Below are 19,425 nucleotides of genomic sequence, written 5' to 3' on the forward strand. Positions count from 1 at the left end.
GTTCTCAACCTTGTCCTCAAGGACCTCCTACCAGTCCAGGGTTTAGGGATTACCTGGGTGTGTCTAAGGTGTTTAGAAAAATAAAAATAAAAACACCTTAGAGCCTAAGGTGTTTTTTCCCCCTTTTTCTAAACACCTTAGACACACCCAGGTAATCCCCAAATCCTGGACTGGTAGGGGGTCCTGAGGACTGGGTTGAGAACCCCTGGCTTAGAGAGTGCACAAGACATATTGAGACTTATACGATATTATACTAACCCAGGGACAGAGACTCATGAATGCACAGTCTAGTAAAATAAAGTCATATGTGCTAAGCATTCATCTTTTTCCTTAATGAGATGTAACATTATACAAATATACATGATGAGACGTAACATTATACAAATATAAACAATGAGACGTAACATTATGCAAATATACAAAATGAGACGTAATATTATACAAATATACACAATGAGACGAAACGTTATACAAATATACACAATGAGACGTAACATTCTACAAATATAAACAATGAGACGCAACATTATACAAATATACAGAATGAGATGTAACATTCTACAAATATACAGAATGAGATGTAACATTCTACAAATATAAACAATGAGACGCAACATTATACAAATATACAGAATGAGATGTAACATTCTACAAATATACACAATGAGACGAAACGTTATACAAATATAAACAATAAGACGTAACATTATACAAATATACAAAAAGGCATAACATTATACAAGTATATACATGGATCTGATAATCTGTTGCCGTAGACAGAGTAGGCAGCTGACTTTTTTATGGCACATCCCCTCAACTGAAATGTGATTTTGTTTCCTTCTTGATATGTTTTGGTATCTTTCATTTTTTCACACTGTTATTACATTTGTTTTATGTGTTGAAGGAGGGAGCATCAGAAGAACGTCAAGACACTATTGTGCATTTTTTTATACCCGGAATTTCCAGTTTATCAATGAGTATGGCAATGGTTTTGTGTATAGCTGCAGACAGAGTTTGAACAAGGGCAGAAATGCAAATTTAAATTTCAGAATTAGGCCCCCCATAATTTTATCACATGATCGGAGGCTTTATATTTGCTTAAGTCTCTCTTTACTACAAGTCACAGCAGCACTTTTTCACAGAGAAAAATCAACCAATCAGAAACAAACAGAAACAATAAGTGTCCACTTCCCTTCTAACATTTCCTCTTTCTTTGCTGCTCCTCACCAGCACAGGTCAGAGTATCACTGCCTTCTGATTTTATGTGGGTTGTTGTGGGTTTATGATTTAGTTGCAGTTTATGCTGAATTATTTGCCTGTCACTTTGTGTACCTCGTCGTTTCCTTTGCCTAGCCTATATACACATCTATTACTTTATTAATTTTTCTAACTTTCTCTTATTTTCCTCCTACTTTCCTCTGACAGGCTTATTACTTTTTATTGTCATGTGTTTGTAATTTGCATTTCTCCTGCTGCTCGGGTCCGCTGAAGGCTCCCTCTGGCTGCCTTCCCAAGCCTTCTCGAACCATGGGGCCACGGTGAACGTCTCAGCCGGTCACACGAGCGCGCGTGGTGGCGGCCATCTTGGATTGTGTGGCAATAGCGCAGGATTCTGGCGGCCATATTAACTGACTGAGGTGCCCGACCGCTGCTAAAGATTTGTCTAACTGCGGCTATTCAGGCTATCTACCCGGGCCCCCTACACTATTAGGTGCATGGAACGGGATACCAATCCCTTTACGACCCCTGTTTCCGCCATTCTGAATTTCTTATCTCATGTATTTGAGCAAGGGAAATCCTATCGCCTTATAAATATGGTCTTCTCGGCTATCTCGGCAGTCCATGTGCCTACAGGGTGTTCCTGTTGGTTAAGATCCCTTGATCTGTCGGCTTCTCAGAGGCATCAAGCTGTCCCGGCCTCCGGAGTCTAAGTTCTCCCACCTTTGGGACGTGAACGTGGTGCTTAGTTTTCTCGTTAACTGGCTGGATAACCGGGATCTCTCTATCCGTCAGTTATGCTCCTTCTGTGCCTTGTGTCATTCTGTCGGGATTGCGATGTACAGGCTCTCGATGTCGACGCTTTGACCTTCTCTCCCGTGGGTGTTACTTTCTCGGTATCCGGACAGACCAAGTCGGACTTGTCGATATTTTTTACCCATATTTCCATGACATGGAACATGCTTTTTTTCTGAGTACATTTCCTCAACTAATACGTGGTTTCGATTCTGTTTTTTCTTGTTTCAGTATAAAGTTTGTCTCTAGTGCTGAATTTGATGGATTCCTAGGTATCAAGGGGATCGACTAGATTCTAAGTTATCGTCTACTATTGGGTTCAAGTTCATCGTTGTTCCTGTTTCCGGTTTTGGTCGCAGCTCGAAAGAGGAAGTGTTAGAAGGGGAGGGAAGACTTATTGTTTCTGTTTGTTTCTGATTGGTTGATTTCTCTCTGTGAAAAAGTGCTGCTGTGAGTTGTAGTAAAGAGAGACTTAAGAAAATATTCGCCTCCTGTCATTAATAAAATTAAGATTATAGGTACACTAAAGTTAGCATAATCTACAGTTATCAGCTAAAGGTTCATGAAGCGCGTAATCAGGTATTGAAACTTAACAATTAACAATATGTAAAATTATACAATGTTAATTTTTTATTTATTTGTTCATCCTTTATAGAAACGTTGCGCTAACAAAAAGGTTTAGACAGTATGTAGTGTCATTTATCTTGCAATATTAAAAAAAAATTCCTAATGGTATTTTCATTTATTTTATGTTTTATAAATCAGTAATTAACAGTTTGTAGCACTATATATATATATATATATATATATATATATATATATATATATATATATATATATATAATTCTTTGTTTTCAAAAATTGGAAGGCAGCTATTTAATTGTTTGTGTAGTGGAGAATGATCGAGCACTCGCATAATTAGAGTATAATGTCAATTACAATATTGCTTTTTAATTAATTGACCTTAGGCTTAGACAACCTCTGGACCTTCAGAATTTAAAGATTGTAAATGTAGCCAACAAAATACATCAGTTATTGTCCGCAACAGGTAGCATTGCAAAGTTTGGTTATGAATGACCTAAATACAGTTGTGTAAGCTTTGTGTTTTCTAAAATCAATAAAAAATCATGCATTTCTAAAATAAACATATTTGAAACATCTTTCTCAATTTTTGGAATGTTAATGAAATGCTAACAGTGAAATAGGAAAGATCATGTCTCTCCTACCCCCTCCTTGACTGTAGGAAATTTAGGACCCATTGAAACTTCCTTTACAGTTTTGAAGGAGAGGGTGAGCTGACATTTTTAGCACTCTCACATGCATTAAATCAGTAACTAATGCCCCCTCTGGCAGGGAAATTTGTTCAAGACTGGTAATCATTCCTATATTGTAAAAATACTAATGCCCCCTCTGGCAGGGAAATTTGTTCAAGACTGGTAATCAGTCCTATATGGTAAAAATAAGGGTAAGTGAGACATTATGAACTAAAATTTGTTCAGCAAAGTACATGGATGTAAAAACACTTATATTCTAATTTTAAAGTAAAGGGGTAAAGTTGAAAAAAGCATAATTCTTGAGTGTTCTGTGTTAAATCAAATTCCCTGCCTGATGCAATGGGAACATTCCGCTATAATAGTTTCCTGCCACATATACAAAATCTTAGACTGAAGAGGGCAAAGAAAGGAACCAAGTATGGATACTCTGGATAAGAAAGGAAAATGCCAAGAAGGACCAATCTTTAATATTTTATAATAGGAATTTACTGTCTCAACTGGAGAAACCAGATAAAAGATTAGTTAGCCCTCCAAACCCATGAAAAGATTGACCTTCAATGACCAGATCCAGAGGCAAATCATCTCTCGATCAGTGCTTGGTTGTTCTGGTGCTTTGTTTCAGTTAGCTGGCATCCTTTTGCATTGGTTCCAGTTCCTGATTTATCACAGCATCTGATATTTGGCTTTGATTCTGACTATGCTCCCTAGCCTCCAACCCTTGACCTTTGGCTTTCCAGTTCCTACGTATGATTTTCCCAGTTTTTGACCTTTAACTTTGATTATGACTATGCCCTCCAGGCTGCCAGCCCTGGCCACTGGACCTCCTGACATGGTCTCATTCCTGCTCCCTTTTTGGATTCTTCACTTTTTTTTTGTAATTAAAGGCACCCACAGCTGTTCCACTGCAAGTGAGTTCTTTTCCAAACAAACCAACCGGAAGGTTGTAACTTATTTCCTAAATGAGGAAAAGGGAAACTATATTTGAACACATATACAAAAACTGCAAACATTTTCAGGTTTGGGGTATTACCTCTGGGGTATTACCAGTATATAAATATTCTGCATAATATAGCCGCCCACAGAAGCCATATCTTTTTTATGCTTTTCTGACTTTTTTTCTTGTTTTATCAAATCAGAAAAATATAAAAAATACATGGCCTTTCTGGACTTCTGTAGTACTATAAATTGACCATGTACAAAAATATTGCAGAGCATCTTCTTTCTTTAGGTTATACAGCTGTATCAAATATGAGCATCTTTTATACAATCACAATGGATTGTACAGGGATGAGCTAAACATATGTATTTTCTCTAGAGAGTAGGGCTGGATTTATTAACCCCCCCACGTAGTATATTCAAAGATCCTTTTGTGTCACGAAGCTGACAATCAATTGGAGTAAAAGAAATGGGAGGTGTTTGGATAAGGTGGGAGTTACTAACATTTCCAATAAAGCTCCTTTATTCTCTGTACAAAACAAACTCAAGAAAGAGAGAGTTGAGGGAATAAAAGGTTTTAAACGGAGACAGTATCTCACAGCCTGTATGTCGCCCTCTACATTCATCGTGTTTTGGCTCCTGATCAAGCTAAGCTATGCTGAAGATTCCTGTCCAGGTAGGTTTCTAACAGTCAATCACAGATCAATGAGGATTTGGTAACTACTTAATTAGATAATTAGGGATTTACTCACTAAGTGTCAAACTGTAGTGAATTGAAAAACAAATCCCAAAATATAGGCTGATATGGAATAAAATCTGAAACTCAACAATAGTCACAGCGAGGCTCTTTTAGTCTAAATGTTTGAATAATGTTTACAATTCACTACAATTTGGGATTCAGTGAATAAAACCCATTATATTTTCAGTTTAAGTGGCTCATCTTCTCCTTTTCATTTTATTTATAATTTTATTGATTGGGCTTTTTAAATGGAATTATTTTTGTTGATCATTTTCTTATTTGCCAATGTTTTAAAAATAATAATATTATTGATCATTTCAGCAGGAATTATAAATGTCCAGCAAGCTACAGTGTTCTAGATCACACTTTGGGTTTGTCTGAATTTTGATTGGAAAAATTGGATAAACCTACCTACCATTTCAGACAGTTCTTCTGGTGAATTTGCGTTTGAATATTGTTCCCAGTCACAAAGTAGAACCACATTTCTAGTCTAACAAAAAAAATGTTTATTATTTATTGTTGATATTATTTTTGAGCCAATTGTCTAAGATCCAATTTCTCTATATCTGAAGTCAATTAAATGTCTTCACTTTGACTGGATATATATTGTACTATCAATGTGTTAAACCAAGATATGGGAACATGTTTCAGATATGTTCAATGATCTAGCTGTAGAATGCCTAGCTATTAAAGGAATGTTGGAACCAAAGTTAAAGTTCTCTCAGAAATGTATTTACAAACCTATTTCAGAAACATGGGTCATTTTCTAAAGTGTGAATGTTTGTTTGTTTTATCCCTGCATGAATTTGACTTGGACATACGTTTTCCTGTTTCAAGGGACACTCCACTGCCCAAATACAAAACAAAAACCATATGTGATATATCAGAAATAAAAACATGCATGCATTTAATTCTACATTTTTTATTGTGGGTATATTTATAAACAACCTTCAAAAGCTGCAGATCTTTTGTCTTCAACCTATGCAAGCCCTTCCCTTCTTCCCCAGCCCATACTTTATGGGACTGTCCAACCACAGGCTTCCCAATGCAACTAAATGAGAAGTCTTTGCAAGCCAGGTGCTCTGAGCAATTGCTGTCACTTGAGTTTAGCTCCATTGAGCTAAAAAAAAAATCAGACAGTAGCAGGACCAGTTGTCTGATTGACAGCCAGGAGGACATAACAAGGTTAATTTATAAAAACGTTCTAACGGAATCTGCATTTTTTATATAAAATAAAAAATGAGGACAAACTCTTTATACATAAAGTATGTCAGCAATCTGAAGTGCTTTAGGGGACTAGAGTGTCCCTTGAATGTTGTATCTGAATCGATGCACCTTGAGATAAGTTCACTGAATCTTTTGAGAACATACAGATTTTATAAGACTGTATTTCAATTCTTTCTTTCTTTCCTTCTTTCTTTCTTTCTTTCTTTCTCTCTTTCTCAGAAATTAAAGTTGTTGGAATTGGAGACTCAGACAAGCTGACTATACTCAGAGGTTGTCCAGGTATCCCAGGATCTCATGGTCTGAAAGGAGATGTTGGACCACCAGGAGAGACAGGTGAGTTATGTTCATTTTGTACCAGAGAACCCACCTAGAACCATTAAAAGAATGATCAACATAGAACAGATAAATGCAATGCAAACAATAGCATGTAACTTTTAATAAACTAAGGGCTCATTTACAACCTTGATGCTACTATTTAGTGACCAGCAGTTACAAGTTACTGTGCCTGTCACTGTTAGCAAGAAGTGTCTGTTTAATGACAGCAAAATTTCACCAGCGATACAGCGATTTGCGGACGAGATTGTAAAAGAGCTTTAAACATGGGAAAACGTTTTTACTGATATAATAAAAACTTTATGGCAAAAAAGTTTAATTTGTTATACAATATAAACCAGCTGGTATTAATGAAACACGTCATTAGAATTTTACATATGGTTCTGTCCTTTAAAATGCTTGGTATTTACTATTTAGATGTATATGTTTAACTCAGTATTTTAGCTTTATTATATTGGTTAATAGCAACTATAACCCATGACATTGTAGTAAACTAGAAACATATCAATATTACTTACAAACAGGAACTTATAAATAGAATTTAAATAGTCCATATTTCAAACTAAATTGCCACTCTTATTTAGCGAAATCTTACATTGTTGTTTTTTCCTTGTAAAGAGAAGAATAATATCCCAAGTCCCTTTTTTGTAGGAGCTCCATATTGTTGGTGTGTCTGAATGTATAAGAGAACTTCACAGCAATAATACTCCCAGTAATGTGTCTTTAAATATAATAAATGTGTTTAGAATCAGACGGTGTGAATAAGATACAGTATTCTTAGTCTAAATTATATTTTAGTTGCTCAAATTGTTATTAGTAAGCTACCTAAAATGTCACTGAGCAGCCAAACCCCTGGTCACACTCACCCAATACCCCTAAAATTAAAGTGTCCCTTTTTGTTTATTTGAAATTTTGGGAGGTATGAGACAGGAAAGAAATTAGCGATGCAAGATTTGTCTCAAGTGTCACTGAACACAACTCTGTCAAATGTTTAAAGAGGATCTGTCACTTTCTGGATCTTTCCATATTTTTGCAAAGAACCCTGAAGGTGATATCTCCAGTTAGTGTCCAGTGCAGACGTTCCTGAAATTGTCTTTCGCTGATGCCGCCATTTTCTTCTGGGGACCGTCTTTAGCTCCTGGCACTTCACCTGCCATGTGCCACGTCAGTCAAAATAGGCATCCATGAGACCACAGAATCCTCCATAGGTCGAGCGAGATGATGCCTGAGTCCTACAGCTTCTGGGACTGGATAAAGACTGGCAGCAGAGCTCCAGATTTTCTTAACCTCAGGCTTTACTCTAAGACAAAGCAGTCCATACGTTGTCTTATGGTATCTTTGGATTGCATGGAAATTTAAATCAAATCCCAACGCAATCAGCATGAGTATTTCAGAATAATTATATATTTATGAATTACTCAGAAGTAACAGAGATACTTGCAATGACGTCAGAGATAACGTTTTCCAATCATTTATGGTTTAAAATTTGTGATTCCCATGTCAATTCTCTGTATATCCAGATTTACAGAATGAGGCAATTTAACTGTTATACTGACTAAAAAACAAACAACAGATGTGTAATGAGACAAAAGATGAATATTCGGGAATACAGATAGATTGAGTCAAAAGAACAGAACACTCTAAGATATTCTTCTTACATTCCAAAAACCTGCACCATATCTGTGTTCTATCAATTATATTATTATATTATTAATATTATCTTACGTGATTTTCTCTCAACAATGTACATCTTCAACAATTTTCTCTTTTGACAGGTGAACCTGGGGTTAAAGGCACACAAGGGATAAAAGGTGAGTTCTGTGAAGACATTAGCAGGGATATTTACTAAATCGAGAATTGTCAGGATACCAAGTACATTTCAAATTTAAGACCAATGTAGCTGAATTGGAAGCATAGAAGACGTGGACATTTTTTTCAAATTCAGCTACTCTATCCTTAAATTTGAAATTTACTTTAATTTCACTTTTTATTCCAGACAATTCTCATTTCAGTAAATAACACTATTGAAAAAAGAAAATGTTAGTATGTCTCACTGTAGGCGTGTTAGCATGTGGTACAAAATCCTAGTAGATCTGATTCCTATAGGTTTACCCAAAACATAAAATGCACTTATGTATATAACAATAGTGTGTTCGCGGCGAACGAACATACGCGATTTCCGGTCCGCCCCCTATTTGTCATCATTGAGTGAACTTTGGCCCGGAACCTCACAGTCAGCAGTCACATCCTGGGAGGGAGGGCCTGCTGCTGATTGGCTGGAATGTGTCTGCTGACTGTGAGGTTCCGGGCCAAAGTTCACTCAATGATGACGAATAGGGGGCGGACCGGAAATCGCGTATGTTCGTTCGCCACGAACACGGTATTGTTCGCTGGCGAACAGTTCGCGAACGGTTCTGCGGACAGTTCGCGACATCTCTATCAACCAGTAATACATCTCAATGTGTCAAAATCAAAAAGAAGTTATTTAGTTTTTTAATTTTATAACAGGTTATATATAAAAATAGATACAATGATTAACTATTTTTTTTACATCACTTTATTGATATAGACTTCTCCACCATCCTCTATTATTTGGCATTATTTGATCTGTGAAAAAATAGCAAATTTGAGAAATAAAATCCCTGTGTTGTTTTATGTATAAAGTAAAATTAAATTTTCTTTTTTATTTTTTTTTTAACATTCTTTATTTTTGCAACTAATTACAGACATGCTTGTGATGCAACCACAGCATTGGCAAGCATTCTGTAACGTACACGTTGATACATAGACATTGCATGTAGAGAAATTGCACTAAAGTGAAAATAAGTGTGAGTCAAAACAGAAGGAAAGAAAACAGAAGTGATAAATCAAGGATGCATTCTGACTTCACATGAGGACACCATTCAGACATTATAAAATATATTGTACAGGCGCAAAGCTAAAGAAAAATAATTACCAAATGCTTAGTGTTTTGGGATTGTATTACTGGTAACGCATAAACCTGATAGTGTCAACTGCATGATACTTAATAACATTCGCATGTGTTGTTTTTTAACCAATAGGAGAGAAGGGACAATTTGGGACAATGGAGACAATGTATGGTGAGTTACAAAGCCTACTGTAATTTTTTATTATTATCGTCAGAATGAATAAAGACTGCACCATCTCGTACCATATTACATATTTTGATTTGAAGATTCCCAAGCAGATAAACTCAATTGTTAAAGGGACACTATAATCACCAGAACAACTACAGCTTAATGTAGCTGTTCTGGTGTCTACTGTCGGTCTGTGCAGGCTTTTTAAGGTAAACACTGCCATTCCAAAGAAAATGCTTATGCTGCCTAAGGACACCTCTAATGGCAGTCATTCAGGCCACTAGAGGTGCTTCCTGGGTCAGTGCTGCACAGTGTGCAGCATTGATGTTCAGCGTCTTCACACACGTTTTCCGCACATGCGCGACAGCCTAATGCTTTCCTATGACTGATGATCTCAGCCAAGGGGTTGATCGGGGCAGGGCCAGCCATGAGGAGACCTGCGCAGAGCTGGAAAAGGTGAGTAAGATAACATTTTTAACAGGCAAGGGGGGTCCGGTCACCTAAATGGCTATTTAGAAGTATAGTGTCAGGAATACATGTTTGTATTTCTGACACTGTAGTGTTCCTTTAAGATACATTTGGAAAACCAATAGTCCATAATTAAACTGGATCTTTTGAGATGGAAACACTATGATCTCTCCTTACTTGGCAGAATAGCTGTACTCAAAATAATTGTTTTACCTGAAGTTTTTATACCCATTGCATGATATTCTCCTGCAGACAAAGGCAAATGTCTTATATTTTAAACAGTAGCTAAATTTGCTACTTTTAACCCATAAACATGTTTTTGCTAAACAAGGTAATGCTATATATTATCTGACTCTCAGTGACATTTCTCCCACGATTGCACATTCACTCTTCCTAGTCGACTCTGTACTGGCGCAACTGTGGCCTTATTGACTCCTTTAGTCACACTTAGTAGGGCTGTCCAAATGTCCTGTCTCTGTGGTGAATAGTTTTTGCTTTCAGTTCTGTAGTTCTTAGATTCCATCTCCCTCCCTGCCCTGTTACTGCCCTTTTGTATGTATTTCTGTATTTCCTCCTACTTTGACTCGGCCCACGAGACATTTTTGTTGACATGTCTTTTTGGTGACCAAGCTAAGCTTGTCTTAGTACTGGACATTGCACACCTCTCCATCACTTGCTAATTTGCTCTGTACCTTAGATATTAACAATAAATGGGAGGATGGCTCATTCTGCTGAGGAAACTATGGGATTAAATGATAGGAAATGGAGGTATAGGGGAGGGAGGTTCCCTGTGATCCTTCAATATTACTCCTTAGTAGCTATGGGTATGAGAGGCTCACACTGGAAGGACACCTAGGGAAGTCACACTCTTCTGCTGTCTATGCTTTATTTTGTTTTGTTTCTGTTTTTCTTTTCCTCTCACTGCTTTTCATTTTTCTCATTCCTTTCTGTTTTTTTCTGTCTGTTTTTTTTTTCTTTAACTTCCTTCACCCAGCCTTATCTTGTGTTATGGTTCATTAGTCATTCTCTCATACCAAATATTTGTATTTTTCTTAGTATTACTATTTTATCAACTCATGTGTATGCTTTTAATCCCATATGCTCTTAAACTCTCTACTGTACTTTACTTCAATTTCAATAAACTTTTATTTAAAAAAAAGTATTCTTATTGAATATATTGTGCTACAGAAAGTTGCTGATAAAATGCTAGTTTACTAGACAAACAACACATAGTGATAGAGTAAGAAAAAAGGTTAAACTAACCTTAAATTCATTCCAATTAAGTCCTTTAATAACTGACAGATAAGGACCCTGTGACAAAATGCCTTTTGTCACTGGATTTTAATATGACCAACTGCCCTTTGCCCCTGGCTGTTGGAGGAGCCTGATTGCCAACCTCCTCCCTCATGACTATGGCCCTGGGGTGTATTGCCATTTAAAAATACTATTTGGGGTTTATTGGCTTCTAAAAGACTGTTTCTGCCCATTTGAATCCATGGGAAGATGTTTCTCTTCCCCTCCCCCCGTTTCCTGTCTATTGTTCCAGCAGGGCGTTGTCCCAGGCACCCTGCCAGACCAGTTGGAACTTGCTGTTTTGCCCCTCATCGGTCTCTCATCAGCTCTTGCTGCGTTTTAACCCCATGGCGATTTGACTGTGGTTGTAGTATCTGAGCACTGTTCAGATATAGTGAGCGCTCAGATCCAAGCTATCTGGGGATAGGTTAAATGTGGGGGTTCTGTTCAGTATAATAAGAATTATGTATTTTTATGTGTTTTTACTGTTGTTGTGAATAGAGCCATTTTCTGTATGCTGGAGGTAATTGGCTTACTGAAAATGTAAGTTTTATGCAAATGTGATGTATACTTTTAGAGTTATGAATATTGTGTAAAACTGTGTATTTTCCTGCCTGTGATAATTAAGTTAGACCATTGTGTTCAGTAATTATATCACAGGCAGAGGGGAGGATTTTGTGTGGGAGTGTCTGAGTGTATTGTACGTATTGATTGGTTGTTTTGCTAAACCCTGTGGGCAGTACTATGTTTGTGGAATGTGAATAAAAGAGGCTGTATGTGCCAGTAAAGACAGTTCTACTTCACCCTCAATCTGAGTCCTGTCTCTTATTGGGGGAATCTGCTACAAGGGATTGCTAGGCTCTGCATACTCTCTTGCTATATTACTGCTAAGCTCTTGTAAGAGCTTGTTCCTGTTTTGCTCTCTGAAGGAGTCCACGGTGGTTATGGTGTCTGTTGCAGTGCTTGAAGTCCTCAGGAAGTGCTAGGAGCATCCTTCAACTGAGGTACCCAGTCAGGGTGCCAGGTGATCCGTTACAGACCCCAATAAGCATTACTGACATAGTGGAGGATTGGGACCGATGACGCATGTTCAATGATCCTCTATGACAAGCACTGCGCATGTACGTGTGTCTTGATGGTACACCTGGGTATGAGAGCCATGAATTAGCTATGCGTATTTAGCATCTGTCATCAGCACACATAGCATGCTGGTGACACACGATCAAAGGCAACATGACCCCCCTCTTTAGTGCTGCCCAAGTTCTCCTCTCAACCCAACCTTTGGGATGTCCCTCCAATTGCAGCGATGGGGAGTGACATCACCAAAAAGGGTTCAGGCTGCAGGGAAAACTTGGCCACAGGGCGGGATCGCAAGTAAGTTTTTCCTTTCTTTCTTTTTGTTTCGATGGGTGACCATGTCAGCAAGGGTTACTCTTGTGCATACGGCACAAAAGATAATGTCAGACATCTCAGGGTGCATTGTAAGTAGTACCCGTTAATATCTAGGGCTATGGGTGCTATTGCAGTGACAATAAGATTTTAATAAATTAAAATGAAGCAGACCGAAATCTTTCACTTTAATACTTTAAACATTCAAACATGACACATTGGTTCATTGCAATACTTCTTGGATGTTGAGACAACATGGACAATCAAATAGAATCTCCCAACGTGATTGAACATTAACTTATAATGTACCCGTAACCAATGTAGGAATAAAGTCAACAAGTGAATAGACATTTTTTTTTTAAATGTTCTCCCGCAGTTTTTGTTTTTTAAATTTCTATTTCATGTTATTCTCTCTCTCTCAGCTGCCAGGAACTGTAAGGAGCTGTTGGATCAGGGGTTCTTTCTCAGTGACTGGTACACGATCTACCCAGATGGCGAAAGTCCTTTGAAAGTGTTGTGTGACATGCACACTGACGGAGGTGGTTGGATAGTAAGTTATAAGCAATACCTGGTCTGCAGAAATATTCTTAGTCTCCAGTAATATATCTACATCGAGTGAATACAAAATATAAACCTTTGATGCATCCTCTGGTCTTTAATTAGATTGTGGATGGAGAGTTAGAATAACTGAGGCCAGACAACTCTGATCCATAATATTAAGACCAAGGGACTTGGCATTTCTGGTCCTACAACCATTATTTATTTATTTGTTACCTTATATCACAGAGGCCAGATGGTGTGGAGGAAGGGGTAGAGGTAATTAGCACATTAGGAGAGGAGAAGAGAGGACGATTCATCCAGTCCCCTTGTTAATGAGGTCAATGAAGACCCCATATTTGACTATTCTTTTGGTGATTTGTCAATCGCTGGGTCATATCTGGTTTTAGGGATTATCTTGGAATCTCTGACACATTTTTCACATCTTCCGTAGCAGGTCCCATCGATTTCTTTGGGGACCCTAACTTTTATTGCATTATTTATTTTATTTTCTGCTCATGACATTTTCCTAGTTAAATATTCTTGTAAAGTAACGGGTTATTTACTAAACTGAGAAATCGAACTGAATCCAAAGTACATTTCAAATTACGGCCTAGAAGCAAAGCTGACTTAGAGAATTTTTCCAGTTTGTCTACTTTGAACTTAAATGCACTTTGAATTCTTGCTTTAGTAAATAACTCTGTTAGAGTCTGTCATGTCAATGCCATGTTAATATCATGTGCAGCATAACAAAAATAAAACAGATCATGTAAGTATTGTTCTAATCACTCCTCTTGTTAACGTAGGTTTTCCAGAGACGATGGGATGGATCAGTGGATTTTTTCCGTGACTGGAAATCCTACAAGAATGGGTTTGGAAGCCGCCTGAATGAGTTCTGGTTGGGGAACGATAATATTCACCTGTTAACCTCAGCAGGTAATGCCCAGATTATAAAATTAATATATCTCACTGCATGAGCATTGACCTTTACAGACAAACTAGTAAGGCTGAATGATGAAAAAAACTAAACAAATAAAAACCTGGAAAAAAGCTTATTTCCCCATACCCAAACTGGTTATATTGGATTAAATCTCATATTATTGCAATATTTGTGGTTATTCGATTTTAGCGTGCATTAGGGAACCCAACCCTAGTCCAGCTGCATGCACACGCATTGAATTACATGAAAATAATATTGAGCAATCGGCTGCTTAAAAATGATAGAGCTTTTTTATGTCTTAAAACGTGCTTTGTGTTTGGTTATTTTATTTTCCAAATGCATTTTAAAATCTTACTAATAAAAGTACATTTATAGTAACGTTTGCTTCTAATGTATTATTTTGTGACAGCTCTTTAAAGCTACATTTCAGATGAAACCATTTACCAAATAAAATACATTCTAAAGTATTTAACTAAATGTTAGAAAAAATAATTGACCTGATAAAAAAAGTCTTTCTTTTTCCAAAAGGCAAATGGGAGCTGCGTGTTGATTTGCAAGATTTTGAAAACACAAAGCACTTTGCTAAATACGATTCCTTTCAAGTATTGGGGGAATCAGAGAAGTACAAGTTGTTACTTGGAGCATTCAAAGAGGGAAATGCAGGTAAGGAATTACACCAGGCTTCCCCAAACTCGGGCCCTCCAGACGTTGCTGAACTACAACTCCCATGATTCTCAGCCTATCTATATCAGTCATAGAATCATGGGAGTTGTAGTTCAGCAACATCTGGAGGGCCGGAGTTTGGGGAAGCCTGAATTACACGGTCCATGTTATTATATATTTACTTAAGGCCATTGTTTTCCACAGTGACAAACAGGAGTGCAGTTAACGGGTTGCTCCAAGCACCATGACCACTACAGTGATTCGCAGTGGCCAGTGATTTGAAGTAGTCATGGTGCTTGGTGTCTGTATGTGGCATGTGCAGTGTTCGCTGTAAAATTCTGCACATGCAGAAAGGTGCTGAATATTTCTCCAGAAAAATGCTCCAATGAAACAATAAATGTATGGTAAACGGTAACAATAAAAATGCTGAAATGATCAAAGCCCTCGTGACATAGAATACTCCCACCCAAAGTATCTTCCCAATACACAGTCAGAATCAAGACATTAAAGGTTTGACCAAAGCATAAACAGTTCGGAAGTGCAAATAGTGCTTATCCAGTGATATGATGGAATTCACATTAAAATAGACTTTGATATATCTGGATTCTTCACTCCTATTGAATTATTTTATGCTGCCATCTCAGAACAAAGTAAAAAGTACAAGAAGATGTAAAAACCACAGGTACAAGTTTATTAAAGAGTATTTAAAACTTACATCAACTTATTCAAACAAAATGCATGAACACAAGGTTCTGTCCAATTCAGACCCAGTCCTGATACACTTCATATGTATGCTATGGACTTTCTCAAAGACATAAAATTGTCCTGTTGTGAGTCAATAGCTGTCCACCTAGATATAACAAAAAATGAACCCATCCTGGTCTGGAACAACTTATTACACCTTTGATTTTTTTGACTTTTTTGGAGGAACACATGACTGCAACTCATTCCTGTTTCCTGTTCCCATCCATCAGAGTCAGATTCTACTCAAGTTAGCTTGCGTTGAGTTCAAGACGTTTCAGTAATTTCAGTAATGAGGGTTAAGTATTTAAATAGATTATTATGCAAAACATAGTGTTTTGTTTTTTTACTGTAGTGAGAATTCATAGTGAATTTCAAATGTAAGATCTGGGATGAAGTGGTCCTTTCATTTTGAAATTCACCTTGTAAGATGTCTCCATCCGACCTCTCTAGCTTGGAATTTTTCCTGAATCGAGCTAGATTGGCAATGAACTGGATTTTCCTTTAAAATATAATCTAATAAAATATTCCTTTTTATTTTGTTGTAAGTATTTTATTGAGAAAAATAAACATTTTTATAAAAAAAAGATCCATATATATCGGCTATCATTCCGTGAAAATTCCAGAAAGAACCGAAGTTAACATTTATATATAATCAAGTGTATTTTACTTATTCCTTTTATCGTTCCTATCCATTAGACTAAATTATCTTTCTGAAAGGGCCTATTTATTTTTTATTTTCCTTTTAAATTGCAAATTAAAGAGTTACGCAATTAAGTAACCATTACATATTAGAGCTTTGCTTTGACTCTTAAACATTCAGTCTAATTTATTTTAGACTATTACTTTAACATTTGCAGGAAATTGTTATTATTATTATTTTATTATCTATATAGCACCAGCAAAATTCCATAGCCCTGTACAATCACTTATTATCATTACACTATTGTGTATGCATTAATTGATTAATCATAATAGTGCCACATCGGATCCCGGCTCTGACCCCTTCTTTTCTTTTATACATATTATGAATAATTAACCATTTCCCCTGCTTTGTACTCTTTAATGTTTTGGCACACTCTAGTGCTGTATGACTTGAAAATAAGTAGGGACATTTCGATTTTACTGACTTTACTAGTAGGGATTTTGAAGGAACACCCATAACCACACTTCAATACGAAATATTGTTGATGTACGTGTTCACTTAGTAATTGGACATTTTGTTAACTTTGTAAATACACTTGTGGTATTGTCGTATTATATATAGATAGTGGCATGCATGCTCTGTTACTATTTATTTTTAGTTTGATTTCTTGTTGGGCCATTATAAGCATTGATCCTAGTATGTATATTATATAAGTTTAATGTAGGGACTAGAGTTGAGCGAACCCGAACTGAAAAGTTCTAATTCGTACCGAACATTATGATGTTTGGACCCCGGACCCGAACACGGACATTTCAGTGTATGTTCTGGTTAGAGTTTGGTGTTCGGCGATTTAACAAGCGGTGGGTGGGTGCCCTAAATAAAAAATGGGGGGGAACCTAATGTCCTTCCCCCCTGGCCCCCACCCCTGAGCGGTGGGTGGGGGCCCTAACTATCAATAAGGGGGGGACCTATTGTAAAAACTTAATATAAATCAGGGGCACCCAAAAAATAGATCCCCAGATGTTTTAAAACTACAGCTTCCATGATGATTTGTCATTCTAAAGGCATGCAATCATGGGAGTTGTAGTTTTACATCATCTGGGGATCTACCTTTTTGGTACCCCTGGTATAAATAAATTAAGTTGTAAAGAATAAAAAAAATTGAAAAAAATTAAAATCACCCACGCCGGGTTAATCACTAAACGTGAGAATTGTTGGGAAGTCAAAATGAATTCAACGTAAATGTTTAAATTTAAGGACAAAATAGCCAAAATAGAAAAGAGATGCTTCTATGGAATAGCCTGCCTACCACCAGACTCTCCACTAGTCTTCAATAGTTTAAGAAGAATTTACCCTCTCATAATATTGTAAAGTGCTACGGAATCTGTTGGCGCTATTTAAATGGCGATGATAATAATAATAATAGTTCAGTTTATTTGGACAAGATAGTTCACAGTTTATTATAAAGTAATGTCTATTGTTGTAGCACTATATACATAGTTTTTACCCAGCTTAAATGGACGCTATAGGCATCAAAACAACTTTAACTTAATGAAGCAGGTTTTTTGTATAGATCATGCCCCTGCAGCCTCACTGCTTAATTCTCTGTCATTTAATGGCAGATCATTTTAATGCAAGCACACAATTTCACGTAATGGGAAGATCTGCACTAGATTTATGTGTCTATAATTATTTTGGGACTTTAGCCTTAGACTTGTTAGGAGCGTTGATATCATAACCAAAAACCAGGTTATGTAACTTCCAATGTTCTTATGTGCCCTTACTGGCATGCTCCCACCCAAATGAAAAAAGTAAAATAAGAAATAAAGGAACACTTACCTATTTAAGCTTAAACCTGCTCTGGTGATGTCACTTCTCACTGCAGGGGGACAGATGTCAGGGAGGATGGGTTAAGGAGATGACTTGGGCAGTACAGAAGGCCACCACTGGCCTCCATGCCACCATTGGTTATCTGTTGTCGGCATATACCATGACAACTTCAAATCACTAAATTGGTCGTGGTGCTTTGAGTATCAATCTAATAAGAATTACTTTGAATGCCATCTTTGCAAGCAGATATACACATCCTAATTAGGGGTTGTTTACGATCTTGTCGCAACTTTATAACAACCAGCTGCTACTCATTACCGTGCCGGTCACTACCGTTAATAAATAGCAGCTGTTTATCAACTGCATAATTTTAACAGGATATATTGTCACATACCTGCAATAAAAAAAAAAATAATAAAATTCAACAGAAAGTCAATCTAACTCATAGATCTCTCACATTGTGTTTTCTCAGGAGATTCTCTTACGCTTCACCACAATATGAAGTTCACCACCAAAGACCAAGACAATGATATTTATTCATTAAATTGTGCTGACTCATACAAGGGAGGCTGGTGGTATGTACAATGTCACCATTCAAATCTGAATGGTCTGTATTTACCAGGACAGCACAGTACCGGAGCAGTTGGCATTAATTGGTATCACGGCAGGGGACATAATTACTCCTACAAGTTCTCCGAAATGAAGATCCGACCCGTGGAATAAAGAGAGAATGTTATCATCGTTAATAAACTAGCAAACAAAACATGCACAGTTATAAGAGGTGAATTAGAGGTGAACAAACACAATCACATTATCTGGTAGGAAGAGAGAAAACATATGGCCACACACTCGGTGGGGTTACATTCCCAAGGAGGAGTTACTATAAGCGGCTGATGTCTTTTTTTTTTTATTTACATATAATTTATTTGTTTTATCATTGTTCATCATAAAAAAACTTTACATAGAAAGGCGACAATTATGCTCTTATTTCATCCTATTATTAATACATGTAACATATATTATATTTGACAGTACATACAACATATATACAGAAAAACAAAAGTTCTACTCTTCTATTTTCAATAAACAAGTTTGTCAGTTACTTTTTATGTTATTCCGAATCAGGATATTCCTTTATGACAGAATCTGATCCTTTGATGTAGGTATATAGATTTAATCTATATCAATCTATAGAGAGACTATCAAGAATCTTAATCCATTTGTCCTAAATCTCATATCTATACGTACTAATAAAACAAGAAAATAGTAAAAGCTGCGCCAAATAAAATCAGTAAAAT

The 19,425-nt window shown here is 36.8% G+C and overlaps 1 protein-coding gene across 1 annotated transcript; it reads left to right on the forward strand.

The window, feature by feature from the left end:
• The first annotated feature begins 4,786 nt into the window (after positions 1-4,786).
• LOC134573168 (ficolin-1-like) lies at positions 4,787-19,162 on the forward strand. Its single transcript, XM_063432707.1, has 8 exons — positions 4,787-4,899; positions 6,409-6,522; positions 8,298-8,333; positions 9,585-9,623; positions 13,193-13,320; positions 14,114-14,243; positions 14,776-14,910; positions 18,600-19,162. Exons 1-8 carry the CDS (start codon positions 4,830-4,832, stop codon positions 18,848-18,850), a joined length of 903 nt encoding a protein of 300 aa, XP_063288777.1. The 5' UTR covers positions 4,787-4,829; the 3' UTR covers positions 18,851-19,162.
• The last annotated feature ends 263 nt before the right edge of the window (positions 19,163-19,425 follow it).

Source organism: Pelobates fuscus, chromosome 9 (genome assembly GCF_036172605.1).
Source record: "Pelobates fuscus isolate aPelFus1 chromosome 9, aPelFus1.pri, whole genome shotgun sequence".
Taxonomy (NCBI): domain Eukaryota; kingdom Metazoa; phylum Chordata; class Amphibia; order Anura; family Pelobatidae; genus Pelobates; species Pelobates fuscus.

What these genes read in the sequence shown, in the direction of transcription:
- LOC134573168 (XM_063432707.1), top strand. Translation starts at nt 4,830, where the DNA reads ATGTCGCCCTCTACATTCATCGTGTTTTGGCTCCTGATCAAGCTAAGC. An exon ending in TGCTGAAGATTCCTGTCCAG is followed by an intron (nt 4,900 to 6,408) that starts GTAGGTTTCTAA and finishes TCTCTTTCTCAG; the next exon opens with AAATTAAAGTTGTTGGAATT. An exon ending in AGGCACACAAGGGATAAAAG is followed by an intron (nt 8,334 to 9,584) that starts GTGAGTTCTGTG and finishes TTTAACCAATAG; the next exon opens with GAGAGAAGGGACAATTTGGG.